The sequence below is a fragment of the Microtus oregoni genome, unplaced genomic scaffold (assembly GCF_018167655.1).
Source record: "Microtus oregoni isolate MIOR12 unplaced genomic scaffold, Mior012 000000F_ref0000247, whole genome shotgun sequence".
Taxonomy (NCBI): Eukaryota; Metazoa; Chordata; class Mammalia; order Rodentia; family Cricetidae; genus Microtus; species Microtus oregoni.
This window is the reverse complement of record NW_024543059.1, coordinates 45,103,637-45,117,943: the sequence shown is the minus strand read 5'-3', so window position 1 is coordinate 45,117,943 and position 14,307 is coordinate 45,103,637. Positions and strand designations below refer to the sequence as shown.

The 14,307-nt window shown below is 52.5% G+C and overlaps 1 protein-coding gene across 2 annotated transcripts in view; it reads left to right on the top strand.

The window, feature by feature from the left end:
• Lrrc4b (leucine rich repeat containing 4B) overlaps positions 1-13,321 on the top strand; it is a 32,251-nt gene extending 18,930 nt beyond the window's left edge. For both annotated transcript variants that reach the window (XM_041657417.1, XM_041657408.1), the window contains exon 3: positions 11,000-13,321. In XM_041657417.1, the coding sequence (XP_041513351.1) occupies positions 11,000-12,826 (1,827 nt within the window). In that variant the 3' untranslated portion in view covers positions 12,827-13,321. The remainder of the gene's footprint in view (positions 1-10,999) is intronic.
• Positions 13,322-14,307: the final 986 nt, after the last annotated feature.

The following is a 14,307-nucleotide window of genomic DNA, read 5'->3' as shown; positions in this document are numbered from 1 at the left end:
GCTGCAGCATTCTTCCTCCCTTCCCCCATCCCCATCTCCCTCCTGCCCCACAACCACCCTCATATAATCATGGTAGTCTCTGCCTTTCTACTGATACATGTGTCTGTGCGTCTGCATACATGTGTGTCTCTGTGTATGCATGCACGTGTGTCTTTGTGTATGCATGCATGTGTGTCTCTATGTATGCATGCATATGTCTATATGTATGCATGTACGTGTGTCTGTGTGTCTGCATGCGTCTGTGTGTCTGCATGCACATGTGTCTGTGTATGCATGCGTCTGTGTCTGCATGCGTCTTGTGTCTGCATGCACATGTGTCTGTGTATGCATGCATGTGTCTGTGTGTATGCATGCATGTGTCTGTGTGTCTGCATGCGTGTCTCTGTGTATGCATGTGTGTCTCTGTGTATGCATGCATGTGTCTGTGTGTATGCATGCACATGTGTCTCTGTGTATGCATGCATGCATCTGTGTGTCTTCATGTGCCTCTGTGTATGTGTGTATGTGTTTAATTTATGCAAACACAACTACTGTGGAACTGGTTCTTTGTCCCCATGTCCCCTCAGCCATGTGTGTCTCCTTCATCACCCTAATGCTTCAGAACTGCCCTTGGTGGCCCACGTACCCACTCCTGTGCTACAAAAATCACACTTGGGGAAGGGGACTTTTGTGGAAGTTGTAGGTCTTTTTCTTCTTTTCTCATTTTGTGTGTGTGTGTGTGTGTGTGTGCATGTTGGTGTGTGTATGTTCAGAATTCCACCCTGGCTGTTATCCACTGGGAGCTGTCCACCTCATTTTTGACACAGGATCTCTCATGGGCCTGGAACTCATCAAATTAGCTAGGTTAGCTACCCAGCTAGCCCCAGGGATGCGCCTGTCTCCATCTCTCTATCCTGGGATCACAAGCATGAGCCACACACCCAGTTCTTCCTGTGAGTGCTGGGCTTTGAGCATAGTCCCCGTGTATGCATGCACTGTCCCCAGGCTCTGCAGAGAGAGCGCCATGGAGAGGGAATTGCTGGTCTTAGGCCCTGTGCAGCTGTCCCTCCCCCAGCCACCACGGGAGGGCAGAGAAGGTTCAAAGACTTCCCCTTTGAACATGGCCTAGCAAAAACCCGGGGAGGGAGTTACCCCATGATCCCACCTTGGCTATTGTGTGGCTTCAACTGGGGGGATTTCACACACTCTCTGTAGATTCTGCATAGGTGTTTTTAATGAGGTCTTAAAGACGTTTGTGAGACACTTCCAAATGCCCCATATATGACACCAAATGTTTAGCAAGGTATGGGGCTACACAGCTGACAGCCCAGCATTCAGAAGGCTGAGGCAGGAGGATTGCCAGGCTAATGTGGGCTACATAGCGAGACTCCATCTCAAGCAATACTACTGAGTTTTCGAAAAATACAAGGAGGAATTCCAAATGATCCCCTAGGGTTAACATTTTTTTTTTCGAGACAGGGTTTCTCCATAGCTTTTGGGTCCTGTCCTGGAACTAGCTCTTGTAGACCAAGCTGGCCACAAACTCACAGAGATCCGCCTGCCTCTGCCTCCCGAGTGCTGGGATTAAAGGAGTGCGCCACCACCCCCTGGAGGCTAGAGTTAACATTTTAAAACTTCACAGGGCATGGGACTGGAGACATGGTCCAGCTGTCAGGAGCACTTGTTGCTCTTGCAGTGGACCCGGGTTCAGTTCCTAGCACCCACATAGTGTCTGACAACCTCTCAACTTTGATGTCCTTTTCTGACCTCTGAGGGCATCAGGCATACACATGGTACAAATACATATATGCAAGCAAAATACACACATGCATACAAATTTTTATAGTTTATTTCATTTATTTTATGTCCATTGGTGTTTTGCCTACATTCACATCTGTGTGAGGGTGTTGGACCCCCTAGAACTGAAATTATAGATAGTTGTGAGCTGCTATGTAGGTGCCAGGAATTAAACTCAGGTCCAGAAGAACAGCCTGGGCTTTTAACTGCTGAGTCATCTCTCCAGCACCCATAAAAAAAGTTTTAATTAAAATTTTTTGTTTGTTTGTTTTTGTTTTTTGTTTTTATGAGACAGGGTTTCTCTGTAGATTTGGAGCCTGTCCTGGAACTAGCTCTTGTAGACCAGACTGGCCTCGAACTCACAGAGATCCGCCTGCCTCTGCCTCCTGAGTGCTGGGATTAAAGTTGTGCACCACCACCGCTTGACTTTTAGTTAAAAATTTTTAAAGGATTGTTCTTACAGAGTACCCAGGTTCAAGACCCAGCACCCACAGAGTAGTTCACAACCACATGAAACTCCAGTTCCAGGGGGATTTGATGTCATCTCCTTGCCTTTGTGGGCACTGGACATGTGGTATACATACATACATGCAGGCAAAACACCATACACCTAAAAATAAATAAATCTTTTGTTTTTTTCAAGACAGGGTTTCTCTGTATAGCACTGGCTGTCCTGGAACTCCCTTGTAGACCAGGCTGGACTCGAACTCACAATATGCCTGTGTCTGCCTCCCAAGTGCTGGGATTAAAGGCGTGTGCCATCACCGCCCAGCTATACATAAATCTTTTAGAGAAACATTTCACAAGGAACACACAAAAACACTACCCATGCCTCTCTCTCGAGGTTGCTCTTTGTGAGAATTTAACTTCTCCAATGGTGTTTTCTAAATATTTGTTCATGGAAAGCCTTCAATACTTTCTGCAACCAGAAAGTACGTGGAAGGAGCAGATGCCGAGCCCAGCGTCACTCAAGAGGCTGGGCAGGGGAACTAGGTGTAGATAAGGGAGGCAGAGGCTACATCTGCGGCTGGGTGGGTACCCCTTCCCATAGCTGCCTGAGGAGCCTGGGGAAGGGCCACACACCTGTCCCTTCATTGAGCTATTTGCTGGGTTAGGAGTTTTCTTCTCCTCCATCTTCTTTTTCTTACTTGAGGTGAGATGTCACTTATCTCAGGCTGGATTGCAGAAGATAGCCTTGAACTCCTGATCCTCCTGCCTCCACCTCCCAAAGACTGGATGACGGGAAAGTGTACCACACCTGATTTATGTGGTGCTGAGGATGGACTCGGGGTTTGTGCATGCTCTGGCTCTGTGAACACTCCACCAATCAACTGAGCTACCCTGATGAGTGTGTGTGTGTGTGTGTGTGTGTGAGAGAGAGAGAGAGAGAGAGAGAGAGAGAGAGAGAGAGAGATCCTGTTCCTATGTGTGCTCAAGCATGTGTGGAGGACAGAGGACAGCTTCAGATACCATTTCTCAGGTAGCAACCATGCCCTGTGAGGAGGTCTCTCGCTGGCTTGGTGCTCAGCTGTCAGGGTGAGCTCCTGGGATCCCCAGCCTGTCATGACAGACAGCTGCCACTGGTGACACCTGGCTTTTGATGTGGGTTCTGGGAGTGCGACTCTGGACTCCTGCTAACTGGGCAAATGCTCTATTAACTGTGTCTTCCCCAGGCCGAGGTTTGTGTGTATGCTTTGTTTGTTGGTGTGTGTGTGTGTGTGTGTGAGGGTGGGTGGAGAGAGAGAGAGAGAGAGAGAGGAGAGAGAGAGGGGCTTATTTACCATTTTTGTACATGCAATGAGGATATTAACAATTCGTTGGCAATTTGGAAACACATTTTCGAGAGGGGTTGCATCGTGTGTGTGTGTGTGTGTGTGTGTGTGTGTGTGTGTGTGTGTGTTCAAGCATATGACTCTGCAGTGCACAGTGGAGGTGGAGGTCAGAGGACACACTGGAGCTGGAGCTCCCTTCCACTCTGTCTGGGGCTGGTCTCTGTCGCTAACCACTGAGTGTGTGGTGGTCTGAGCTCTTCTTTGTTCAGCTTTTTGTGGGTTCTGGGAGTCTGAACTTGGGTCCTCAAACTTGCACCGTGTGTATTGCTGGAGGGAAGGGATGAGACAGTCCTTTTATAGCCAAGGCTGAACTGCAACTTTCCATAATCCTTTTGCATTCTGGGACTACAACCAGGAGACAGCATGCCCTGACCCTCTAAACACTGTGACTGAGAGGTCCAGACATGGGCACCTTCTTCCTCCTGAGGTACTCTTCCTCCCACAGCTCCTCCGCCCCTCAGTTCCCATGTGCTCTGTGTCCAGGGACATACAGGGGCCACTCACAGCCTTGGGCACAGTATGGAAACTGCCAGACCTCAAAGTGAGGATAACAGGTCCCTTTGTCAGAGCTACTGAGAAGTTTGGGGGCTTGGCTCAGTTGGTAGAACATTCGCCTAGAACGTGGCACTGCTCATCACCCGCATGGCGCAACACAAGGCCATGGTGGCCCACACCTCTGTCCCATCACCCTCCTGCAGCTGTCACGCTGAACATGTAGAATTGTGTCCTGAGCACCCGAAGGCCTCTGCGCCTCAGGGTCACCTCCTCCTCACTTGGGTGGATTTAGGCTCCACCTCCATGGGTGAAGTACAGGCTGGGAGTCATCTGTGCCAGCATGCTTCCTCATGACCCTGGAGAGGAAGGGAGGAGGGACACACCCCCTGCAGGTCCTTCCTTAGGTCAGCCAGAGCACACTGAGACATCGAGGTGATCGGGAAGGAGAATCAGGGCTCAGCTTTCTCAGCATGTTCCCCCGCACTCAAGAGTCCATGGCAGGAGGGAAGGAGCCTGTTCTGGCCTGGGGGGACTTAGTGGCCAATCATGTACCAACACATGGCCTCAGCCATGTAATAGCCTCCAAAGAAGTCCCTGAGGAAAAAGAAGGCACCTTATCAAAGGACAAGGATAAACACAGAAGCCGCCATCAAAACACCTGGGGTGTTTTGTCTTTTTGATGCATGTATGTATTGTGGGGGTGTTTGTGTATGTATAGGTGTGGGTTTGTGATGTGGGTATATGTGTGTGCGTGCACGCTGTTGTGTATGTGTGTGTCTGCTGTGTGTGTGGTGTGGTATGTGTACATGTGTGTGTGCTGTGTGTGTCGTGTATGTATATGTGTGGTGTGTATGTGGCATTGTGCATGTATGTGTGTGTGCTATATGTGTATGTGTGGGTATATGGTGTGTGTGTGTGGTGTGTATGTATGTGTATGGTGTGGTATGTTGTATGTGGGAGGATGTGGTATTTTGTATGTGTGTGTAATATGTTGTGTATGTGTGGTATGTTTGTGGTTTGTGTGTATGTGTGTGTTCTATGTGGTATGTTCTATTGTGGTGTGCGTTTGTGTTGTATTATATGTGTGTTGTAGCATATGTGTGTGTGTATGTATGGAGGCAGAGGTTGGCATCAAGTGTCTTCCTTGTCCCTCTCACCTTTTTACCTGAAGTTCACCTGTTTGGCTACACTGACTGGCCATTCCGCCTCATTCGGCCTGCTAAAGAAGTGTACCAATGCATCCATATTCTTAGGTGGGGTCTGGAGATCAAACTCAGGACAGCAAGCTTGCAAGGCCAACACTTACCTGAGTATCTCCAATCCAGTATTTTTTAAGAGTTTAAAACAAAAAATTGTGTAAAAAAAAAAAAACAAAACAAAACCAACCATAACCCTCATACGCTTGCTCAACGTTTCCCCGCTTCATTACATTCAGGACGTATGAAAACAATTTATCATAATAGCATTAGGATGAGCGTCCACTTAATCATTTTCCTACCACAGTTAAATTTTTAATAAAGGATCTCCTGACAGTTTGTTTCCTTAAAAGCCCCAGCAGAACACAGTGCGATTCACTCAGCTCCAGTACTGGTTACAGACTGCCAGACATGCGCAGTGCCCTAAGGTGGCCAGGCTGCAGGGCGGGCTGGAGCCAGACTCCCTAGCTTGAGTGCCCACTCAGTCCTCAGCCCTGGCAAGGAGCCAGGCAAGGATCACACGTGTTGCTAAAGGACTGTGAATGGCTGTGGCTAGCTGGGGTCTGTCAGGAATTGTCACACAGCTGATCGGGTGATGAAGGTGTCATGAGGCTACTGTCATGGCCATTCTTTGTCAACTTGACAGCGCCTGTAATGAACTAAAACCCAAATGGCTGGGCACAGCATGAGGAATTTTTTTTTTTTCAAAATAAATCATTTGAGCCAGGCATGGTAGGTAGCTCACACCTTTAACCCCAGCACTCAGGAGTCAGAGGCAGGCGGATCTCTCCACAGTTCCAGCATAACGGGTGATTAGATACCACAGGCTCTGCAAGGTCAGGACTGTGTCTGTCCTGTTTACATCCATCCCCAGGGAAGGCCCAGAGTGACACAAACCTCTCAGACATCCATAAGTCAGTCAGCATGGTGCTGCTTGCCTGGTTTCCGAGGCAGCAAGAGCTGTATGGCAACCCCATCTTAAGATGAAAGTGTGGCAGGCAGAGGGAGGCTGGTGCTGCGGTTCAGTTGGTAGAGTGCTGGCCTACCATACGTGAGGTTTGCTTTTCCTGGGGCAATTCTGGTTCCCAGAGGAAGCAAGACAACTGACTCCACTCTTTAGACCCTTGCTTCCCTTCCTGCGACAGCATCAAGCATGGGAGGGGCTGGGATACGGCCGACCAGACCTATGTGACAGCCGGAAATCTGCAGCCTGAGAGCCATCACACACAGTAAACACGCATGCGCGTGCGCACACAGAGACTAAGGCAGAGGCCTTTGAAGCCAGCCTGGACTACATGATGAGACGCTGTCTGCCTCAGAAAAAAAAAGAAAGAAAAAAAAGAAAAAGAGGGTCTTAGTCAGTGTTCTGTTGCTATGAGAGACACCACAGCCGCAGCAGCTCTTACAACGGAAAGCATTTAATTGGGGCTGGCTTACAGTTTAGAGGTTTCATCCCTTATCATCATGGCAGGGAGCATGGTGACATGCAGGAGAAGTGGTTGAAAGTTCTACATCACAATCAGCAGGAAGAGAGGAGACAACACTGGCCCTGATCTGAGCATTTGAAACCCCAAAGCCCCCCCAAAGTGACACACTTCCTCCAACAAGACCACAAGTGGCACTCCCTGTGGCCTACGGACCCAGTCCTGTTCAACCACCTGAGTGTTTTAGGTAACCATGGAGAGGAGAGGCAGCCTGAATTCTAAAGGTAAATGGGATGAGAAGCCATCCACCTGCAGGAGGTGGGGAAAGGATGGGTGCAGACATCAGATAGCATCGTACGAGGGATTCCTGTGAGCTCATGGTTATGAGAGAACAAATAAGCTGAGCTTTCTACCGAGGCAGGGACTGCAGGGTGGGACTGGGACTGAGTGAAGCCCTGAGTTCAGTCCCCAGCCCTGTGTCAACGAGGTGTGGCAGCACTCTGTTAGAATCCCAGCACGTGGAAGGTGGAGACAGGAGGATCAGGAGCTCGAGGTCTTTCTTTGCTACCCAGTAACTCACACTCCTGCCTCAGCCTCCCAAGTGCTGGGATGGCAGGCATCAGCACACTCGAATTTGGTCCCAGGGGACTTCACACACCTCGGTGCTGCCTAGCCAGGGTCCGTATTGATGACATTTCTTATTTTTAATCTCAGAATATCTGAAAAATGCAACTTAAGGGAAGAAGGGCTTATTCTGGCTCACAGTTCTCGGTGGTGCTGTCCAGCATGTCAATGAAGGCATGGCGGCAGGAGTGTTACCTCTTCACACTGCAGCCAGTCCACAGGTGCTCAGCTCAGTTTCTCCACTGTATTCAGTCAAGAGCCCCTAGCCCATAGGATGGTGTCCCCCACTTTCATGAACCCAGTCTAGAAACCCCTCATGGGTGTACCCAGAGTCTTGTCTCCTGGGTGACCCTAGCTAGATTTTATTAAACTGACTATGGTACCCATCATGGGGGCCTTACTCCCCGGGTCCATCTGCCCTCAGACCCAGCTCAGCAACCCAGGCATTGCACCGAATGCTCTAAGTGCAGAACTCATGGTCCAGACAGGGTCGTAGCATATCAAACCAGAGGCAGCCAATATAATGGAGCTAGTAAAAACTCCTTGGGATGAGTGGAACCATCTGGGGTAGGTGAGCAAGTGGATACGAAATGGTTTTCCTGGGAATTACACAAAGCAGAGAGAGAGAGCATCTCAGGAGGGATACAGAAACCCAGACAGAGTATGACCAGCAGATGGCAGTGTGTGTGTGTGTGTGTGTGTGTGTGTGTGTGTGTGTATGTGTGCGCGCACACATGCATGCATACTTTATGCACACCGAAGTCACTAAGGTCAGAACTGCACCTTGGATAATTCTGGCCACTTATTTGAAGGGAAGGTGCTAGGGAAGAAGCAGAGGCTGAAACACAGGACAAGCATCCATCATGATTTGCTGAGTCGAAAACTCAGAACCAAGTATTCCTGTGGCTGCAGTCGCTGTTTTATCTGGCCACTGAACATGGAACTCCACATATGACAGGCAAGGGCTCTACCACTGAACCACACGCCCAGCCCCACTGGGGGACCCTGAGGAGGCTCACCAACACTGGGCCACACCTGCAGCCCCTCACTGAACTAAACATGTATTATTGGGTCCAAGCTTTCTCATTTCCTGGTCTTTGGACCCACACTGTCTGGAACACCCAGATGTGGCCTTTACACGTCTCCCAACATTTCTCAGTCCCATCAATGGGGACTGGTGATCCCAGCACACACCTGTATTTCTAATCATCTACAATTTTGTACACATAGAAAAGGAGATTGAGGGTTGGAGAGATGGCTTCACACTCACACGCACTTGCCGCTCCTGCAGAGAGCCGGGTTCAGTCCCAGCATCTAGTTCCAAAGGACCCGATGCCCTCTTCTGGCCTCTGTGGGTACCACACACATGGTGCACATACACACATACAGATAAACACCCCTACACACAAAATAAATATCTCTCAAAGAAAGAAGAAGGGGATGAATGGATGTGTGTTGAATGGCTAACATGACTGTTCTCAGACTTTCCTTTCCTTGCTGTTTCTCCTCAAGAGGAGTACAGGTGACTCTCATCAATAAGAAAGAAAGGCTTGTGAATGCTTGTTCTGTTTGTGGTTCTGACTTGGTACCAGCCAGGCTTGGTTCCAGGGAGCATTCCCTGAGGAGCCTCTTCCCTCCACAGCCCCTCTCTCTGTCCCTCACACTTGAGGTCTCAGTCCAGGTTCTGACCACTGAACCTACTGCAGTGAGTGGGGGTTCCTGGGTTTCCTTCTTAAGGGCTACAGTGCAGGCGGGGTTAAGACTTAGTCTCACTGCATAGCTCAGGGTGACTTAAACTCACAATAACCCTCCTGCCTCAGACTCCTGTGTGCTAGAATTAATTATATGCATGAGTCACCAAGCTCAGCTCTTTCCCCTTTCGTCTCTCCCCTAAAACCACAGCATTTCTATGAACTGTGCTCAGGAAATGCAGTGTGGCATAGTGGCAGAGCACCTCCTTAACACAGTGAGGAGATGGAGGTGTGGCTCTGTGATCAGATGAACTGGAGAGCCCTCCAGGCCCTGGGTTCCCCAGCACCGCGAAAGAGAGGGTGCCCCAGACAGGAGTTCTCAGAAGGGATGATTTCAGACTCATTCTGCTGCAGAGGGAAGCTCTGCTCTCATAAGCCAGAGCCACACAGCCACGTGGGCACCTTCCACCCATGGAGGATACAGCCAGGACATCCTCCAGAGCAGGCAACCCTAATCTGGGCATGGAAGGGTTGGGGAACTGACCAGGAGAGGAACCGGGCTAGCACTTGGAGGCCAAGGAGGAGTGAGTAGTTCTGGGGAGCTAGAACGTGTGATAAAGAGAACATAGAGGGGAAGGAAGGTGATGGCAATGGAGGATGCTGTGCTTGAAGCCAGCACCATGGCTCTTACAGGGATCCTGTTAGGCTAGGATGCAGGGTGCCTGCCTAGCATGCAGTAAGCCCAGGGTTCCAGCCCCAGCACTGCATAATGCAAATGCTGGTGAATGCCTGTAATCTCTACATGAGGTAAGGGAAGGCAGGAGGATTTGGAATTCATGTTATCACACCCCGTGATATCTTGATATCAAGGCCAACCTAGGCTACATGAGACCGTCTCATTTTTTTTTTTAAGTTTGAGACATCAGTGTCCCTGTCCTCTATGTGTGCAGCTTGTATGATGTAGAATAGTGTAGTAAGCTGAGCAGGGCGGGGACAGGTCTGTGGGTCTAAACACCCTTGCAGGGTTTGGTGGGGGGATGATGGGGGAGAGGAACTGGGATGGGAATGGAGAGGACGAGATACATAAAGTGCAGACGCTGAGGGTGGGCCTCCATGGCTGAAGCCCTTGAGCTGCGAGCTGCAGGGGGCACTTCAGTGAAGGCTTTGGGGTAGTAGCCAGGGCTCCGCTCCCTGGGGTGGACTGCCCTCCAAGCCCATGTGAGCAACAGTGGGGACCCTGAGGTGAGGAGAAGCCAGTGCTCAAGGGATTCCAACAGCCTGAGGCTGTGCACGGTCTCATGTGGCTAACAGCCTCTGCCTCCTCCCTTCTTGGGGGAACTGACCTTGGACAATGGTCAGGTGACAGGTCCCGTAGCCAAGAAGAGGAGGCAGGTCTGGGAGAGAGGACCAGACGGGGCTGTTCATTACCTCCACAGCCTCCATTTCCGTATCTGTTCATACAAACACACAAGAGGGAGGGAGGCCCGCCTAGCTCAGCACCCAGCAAGCCTCCTCCATGTGGAAGCAGAGGAATTACAGCACTGTTGAAGGGTGAAAAACAGGCATGGAGGCACAGGCCTGTCTTCCCAGTTAGTCAGAAGCCCGGAGTACCAAGATCAAGTTTAAGGCCAGTCTCAGGAACTTAATGAAACCCTGTCTCCAAAGAAAAAGTAAAAAGACAGCTGGGGAATGAAGGTTAATGGTAGAGCCCCTGCCAAGAACCCCCCAGTGAGGGGCTGGGGCGTGGCTCAGTGTAGATCACCCGATTACAGGTCCGTGTCCCCCCGCCCCCCCTGAGGACTATGCAGCTCAGTCACAGAGCTCCTGTCCAGCATCTTGGAGGCCCTGGGTCTTGTCATTAGCAACACATACTGACTGCTGAGTCTCATTCTCCTGCTGTGAACTGGAGAGGTCTGCTGCTCCCAAGCTTGTCAGCCGCACTGACACTAGTCTCCCCGCAGGTGATCCGCACAGACACATTCAAGCACCTCCGGCACCTGGAGATCCTGCAGCTGAGCAAGAACCTGGTGCGCAAGATCGAGGTGGGCGCCTTCAATGGGCTGCCTAGTCTCAACACACTGGAGCTCTTCGACAATCGGCTGACCACGGTGCCCACACAGGCCTTCGAGTACCTGTCCAAGCTCCGGGAGCTGTGGCTGCGCAACAACCCCATCGAAAGCATCCCTTCCTATGCCTTCAACCGCGTGCCCTCACTGCGCCGCCTGGACCTGGGCGAGCTCAAGCGGCTGGAGTACATATCAGAGGCGGCCTTCGAGGGGCTGGTGAACCTGCGCTACCTCAATCTGGGCATGTGCAACCTCAAGGACATCCCCAACCTCACAGCGCTTGTGCGCCTGGAGGAGTTGGAGCTGTCGGGGAACCGGCTGGACCTAATTCGCCCCGGCTCCTTCCAGGGCCTCACCAGCCTGCGCAAGCTGTGGCTGATGCACGCCCAAGTGGCCACCATCGAGCGAAACGCCTTTGACGACCTCAAGTCGCTGGAGGAGCTAAACCTGTCCCACAACAACCTGATGTCGCTGCCACACGACCTTTTCACGCCCCTGCACCGCCTGGAGCGCGTCCACCTCAACCACAACCCTTGGCACTGCAACTGTGATGTGCTGTGGCTCAGCTGGTGGCTGAAGGAGACGGTACCCAGCAACACCACATGCTGCGCACGCTGCCACGCGCCCGCTGGCCTCAAGGGCCGCTACATCGGTGAGCTGGACCAGTCACACTTCACCTGCTACGCCCCAGTCATCGTGGAGCCACCCACAGACCTCAATGTCACCGAGGGTATGGCGGCTGAACTCAAGTGCCGTACAGGCACATCCATGACCTCCGTCAACTGGCTGACACCTAACGGCACGCTCATGACGCATGGTTCCTACCGCGTGCGCATCTCGGTCCTGCACGACGGCACGCTCAACTTCACCAATGTCACCGTGCAGGACACGGGCCAGTACACATGCATGGTCACAAACTCGGCCGGAAACACCACTGCCTCAGCCACGCTTAATGTATCGGCTGTGGACCCAGTGGCTGCAGGGGGGGCTGGGGGCGGGGGTCCCGGGGGTGGGGCCGGTGCCGGGGGCGCGGGTGGCTACACTTACTTCACCACGGTGACCGTGGAGACGCTGGAGACACAGCCGGGTGAGGAGTCCCAGCAGCCCCGCGGTACAGAAAAGGAACCTCCGGGGCCCACGACTGACGGAGCGTGGGGCGGTGGCCGGCCTGATGCCGCAGCCCCGGCCTCGGCGTCCACCACAGCGCCGGCCCCACGTTCCTCGCGGCCCACGGAGAAGGCGTTCACGGTGCCCATCACGGACGTAACGGAGAACGCGCTTAAGGATCTAGACGACGTCATGAAGACCACCAAAATAATCATTGGCTGCTTCGTGGCCATCACCTTCATGGCCGCTGTGATGCTGGTGGCCTTCTACAAGCTGCGCAAGCAGCATCAGCTGCACAAGCACCACGGTCCCACGCGCACTGTGGAGATCATCAATGTGGAGGACGAGCTTCCTGCCGCCTCCGCCGTGTCGGTGGCCGCGGCCGCTGCGGTAGCCGGAGGCGCGGGCGTGGGCGGGGACAGCCACCTGGCCCTTCCGGCGCTGGAGCGAGACCACCTCAACCACCACCACTACGTGGCCGCCGCCTTCAAGGCACACTACGGCGGCAACCCAGGAGGCGGGTGCGGGGCCAAGGGCCCCGGCCTCAACTCCATCCACGAACCTCTGCTCTTCAAGAGTGGCTCCAAGGAGAATGTGCAAGAGACACAAATCTAAACCTAGGCAGGCAGGGACGCGGGACGCCTGCCGGGGATGCTCCTGCTTGCCGCGCAGCCCGGCGGCACCCGCCATCCAGCAACAGGAAAGGACCTGGAGATCTGGAGAGGTGGCCCCGCCCTCCGCCTTGCCGCGTCCTCTGCCCACCTGCCCTGCCCGCCACCTTCCAGGGGAGAGGAGCTTCTTCGAGGGGTACCCTTTCCCCTCATCCCAACCCTCCTTTTATGGCTCTTTCTTTTTTCTTTCTTTTTTGCAGTTTGACGCCTGTCCTTCCCTCCTACTCCTCCACACTCAAAACACAAGAGACAGACAACTTCACCAGAGCCCAGGGGGCAACTCCGACAGTGTCCCCAACAGCGAGCTCCACTCGCGGCCCTGGTCGGCCCCACCCGCCCCACAGACTCTTTTGATACTGAAGGGAGGTTTGCGTCAATCACTACCTGCTCTGTAATTACTTTAAAAAAAAAAAAACATGGAAAAAGTAAAAAAAAAAATAATTTTTTTTTTGGTCATGAAAGTATTGAAAACAAACAGAGCACAAAGCCACGGTGGGTGGGACCAGCGATGTTGTGCTCTCAGAAGGGGGAGTGGGCACCCCAAAATTAGAGATCTGGGACTCTCCATTCCCAAGATCCCAGAGAGGAACGGCTCACCCAGCACACAGCAGTGCTGTTCCATCTTCCTGGCTGCCCTTCCCGGAATGTGCTGGGGACTTGGCCTCCGCCCTTCTTGTATGTGTCTCTGTCTCCATCTCTGGCTGTCTTTCTGTTCTCACTCTGGTGCCTGCCACCACCACCACCATCACCACACACACACACACACACACACACAGAGAGAGAGAGAGAGAGAGAGAGAAACCCCGAAGGGACCCTAGAACTGCAAAACTCCACAGATGCCTGGGACAACAGAACTGTGGGATATTGGGGTTCTGAGGACTGCAAGGCCAAGGTCATGGTGCTGGCAGGGTTGGGCTCCGTCCCAGCCTCCCCCAGTTACTGGGGCCATGCATGTGTGACCCCCCAGAGCAGGAATGCATCACAGTTTATGGGTTTGCTCCACAGCAGAGCCTCCCCAAGGGGACCATCTGCAGACAGCTGTTCAGGAAGGCCACAACTGATGATCTGAAAGTCAGGGCCGCCACAGAACTTTCTGGGTGACATTCTTGAGCAAGTGGTTGTGTCCCCATAGGAGAGGCTCCTCCATTTCACACATATCCCTGGCTAGTCAGGAGACAGTTTGTACAAGGGAAGCGCACACAAAATAAGCAGGCCTGGGCCACATGTAAACACATTGTAAGCAGACCAGGGCGCATGGAGGGCAGTCCCCTGCAGGGTCTGCAATCACCAAGGAGGAAACTATGCAGCTAGGCCAGGTCTGGGTGCTGCTGGAGTAGGACATCAGTGACCCCTCAGAATGGCCCACGTGTCCAAGGTTCAGCCTCCAGAGAGCTAGGGTTGCCCAGGAAGGCAGAGAGGTAGCCA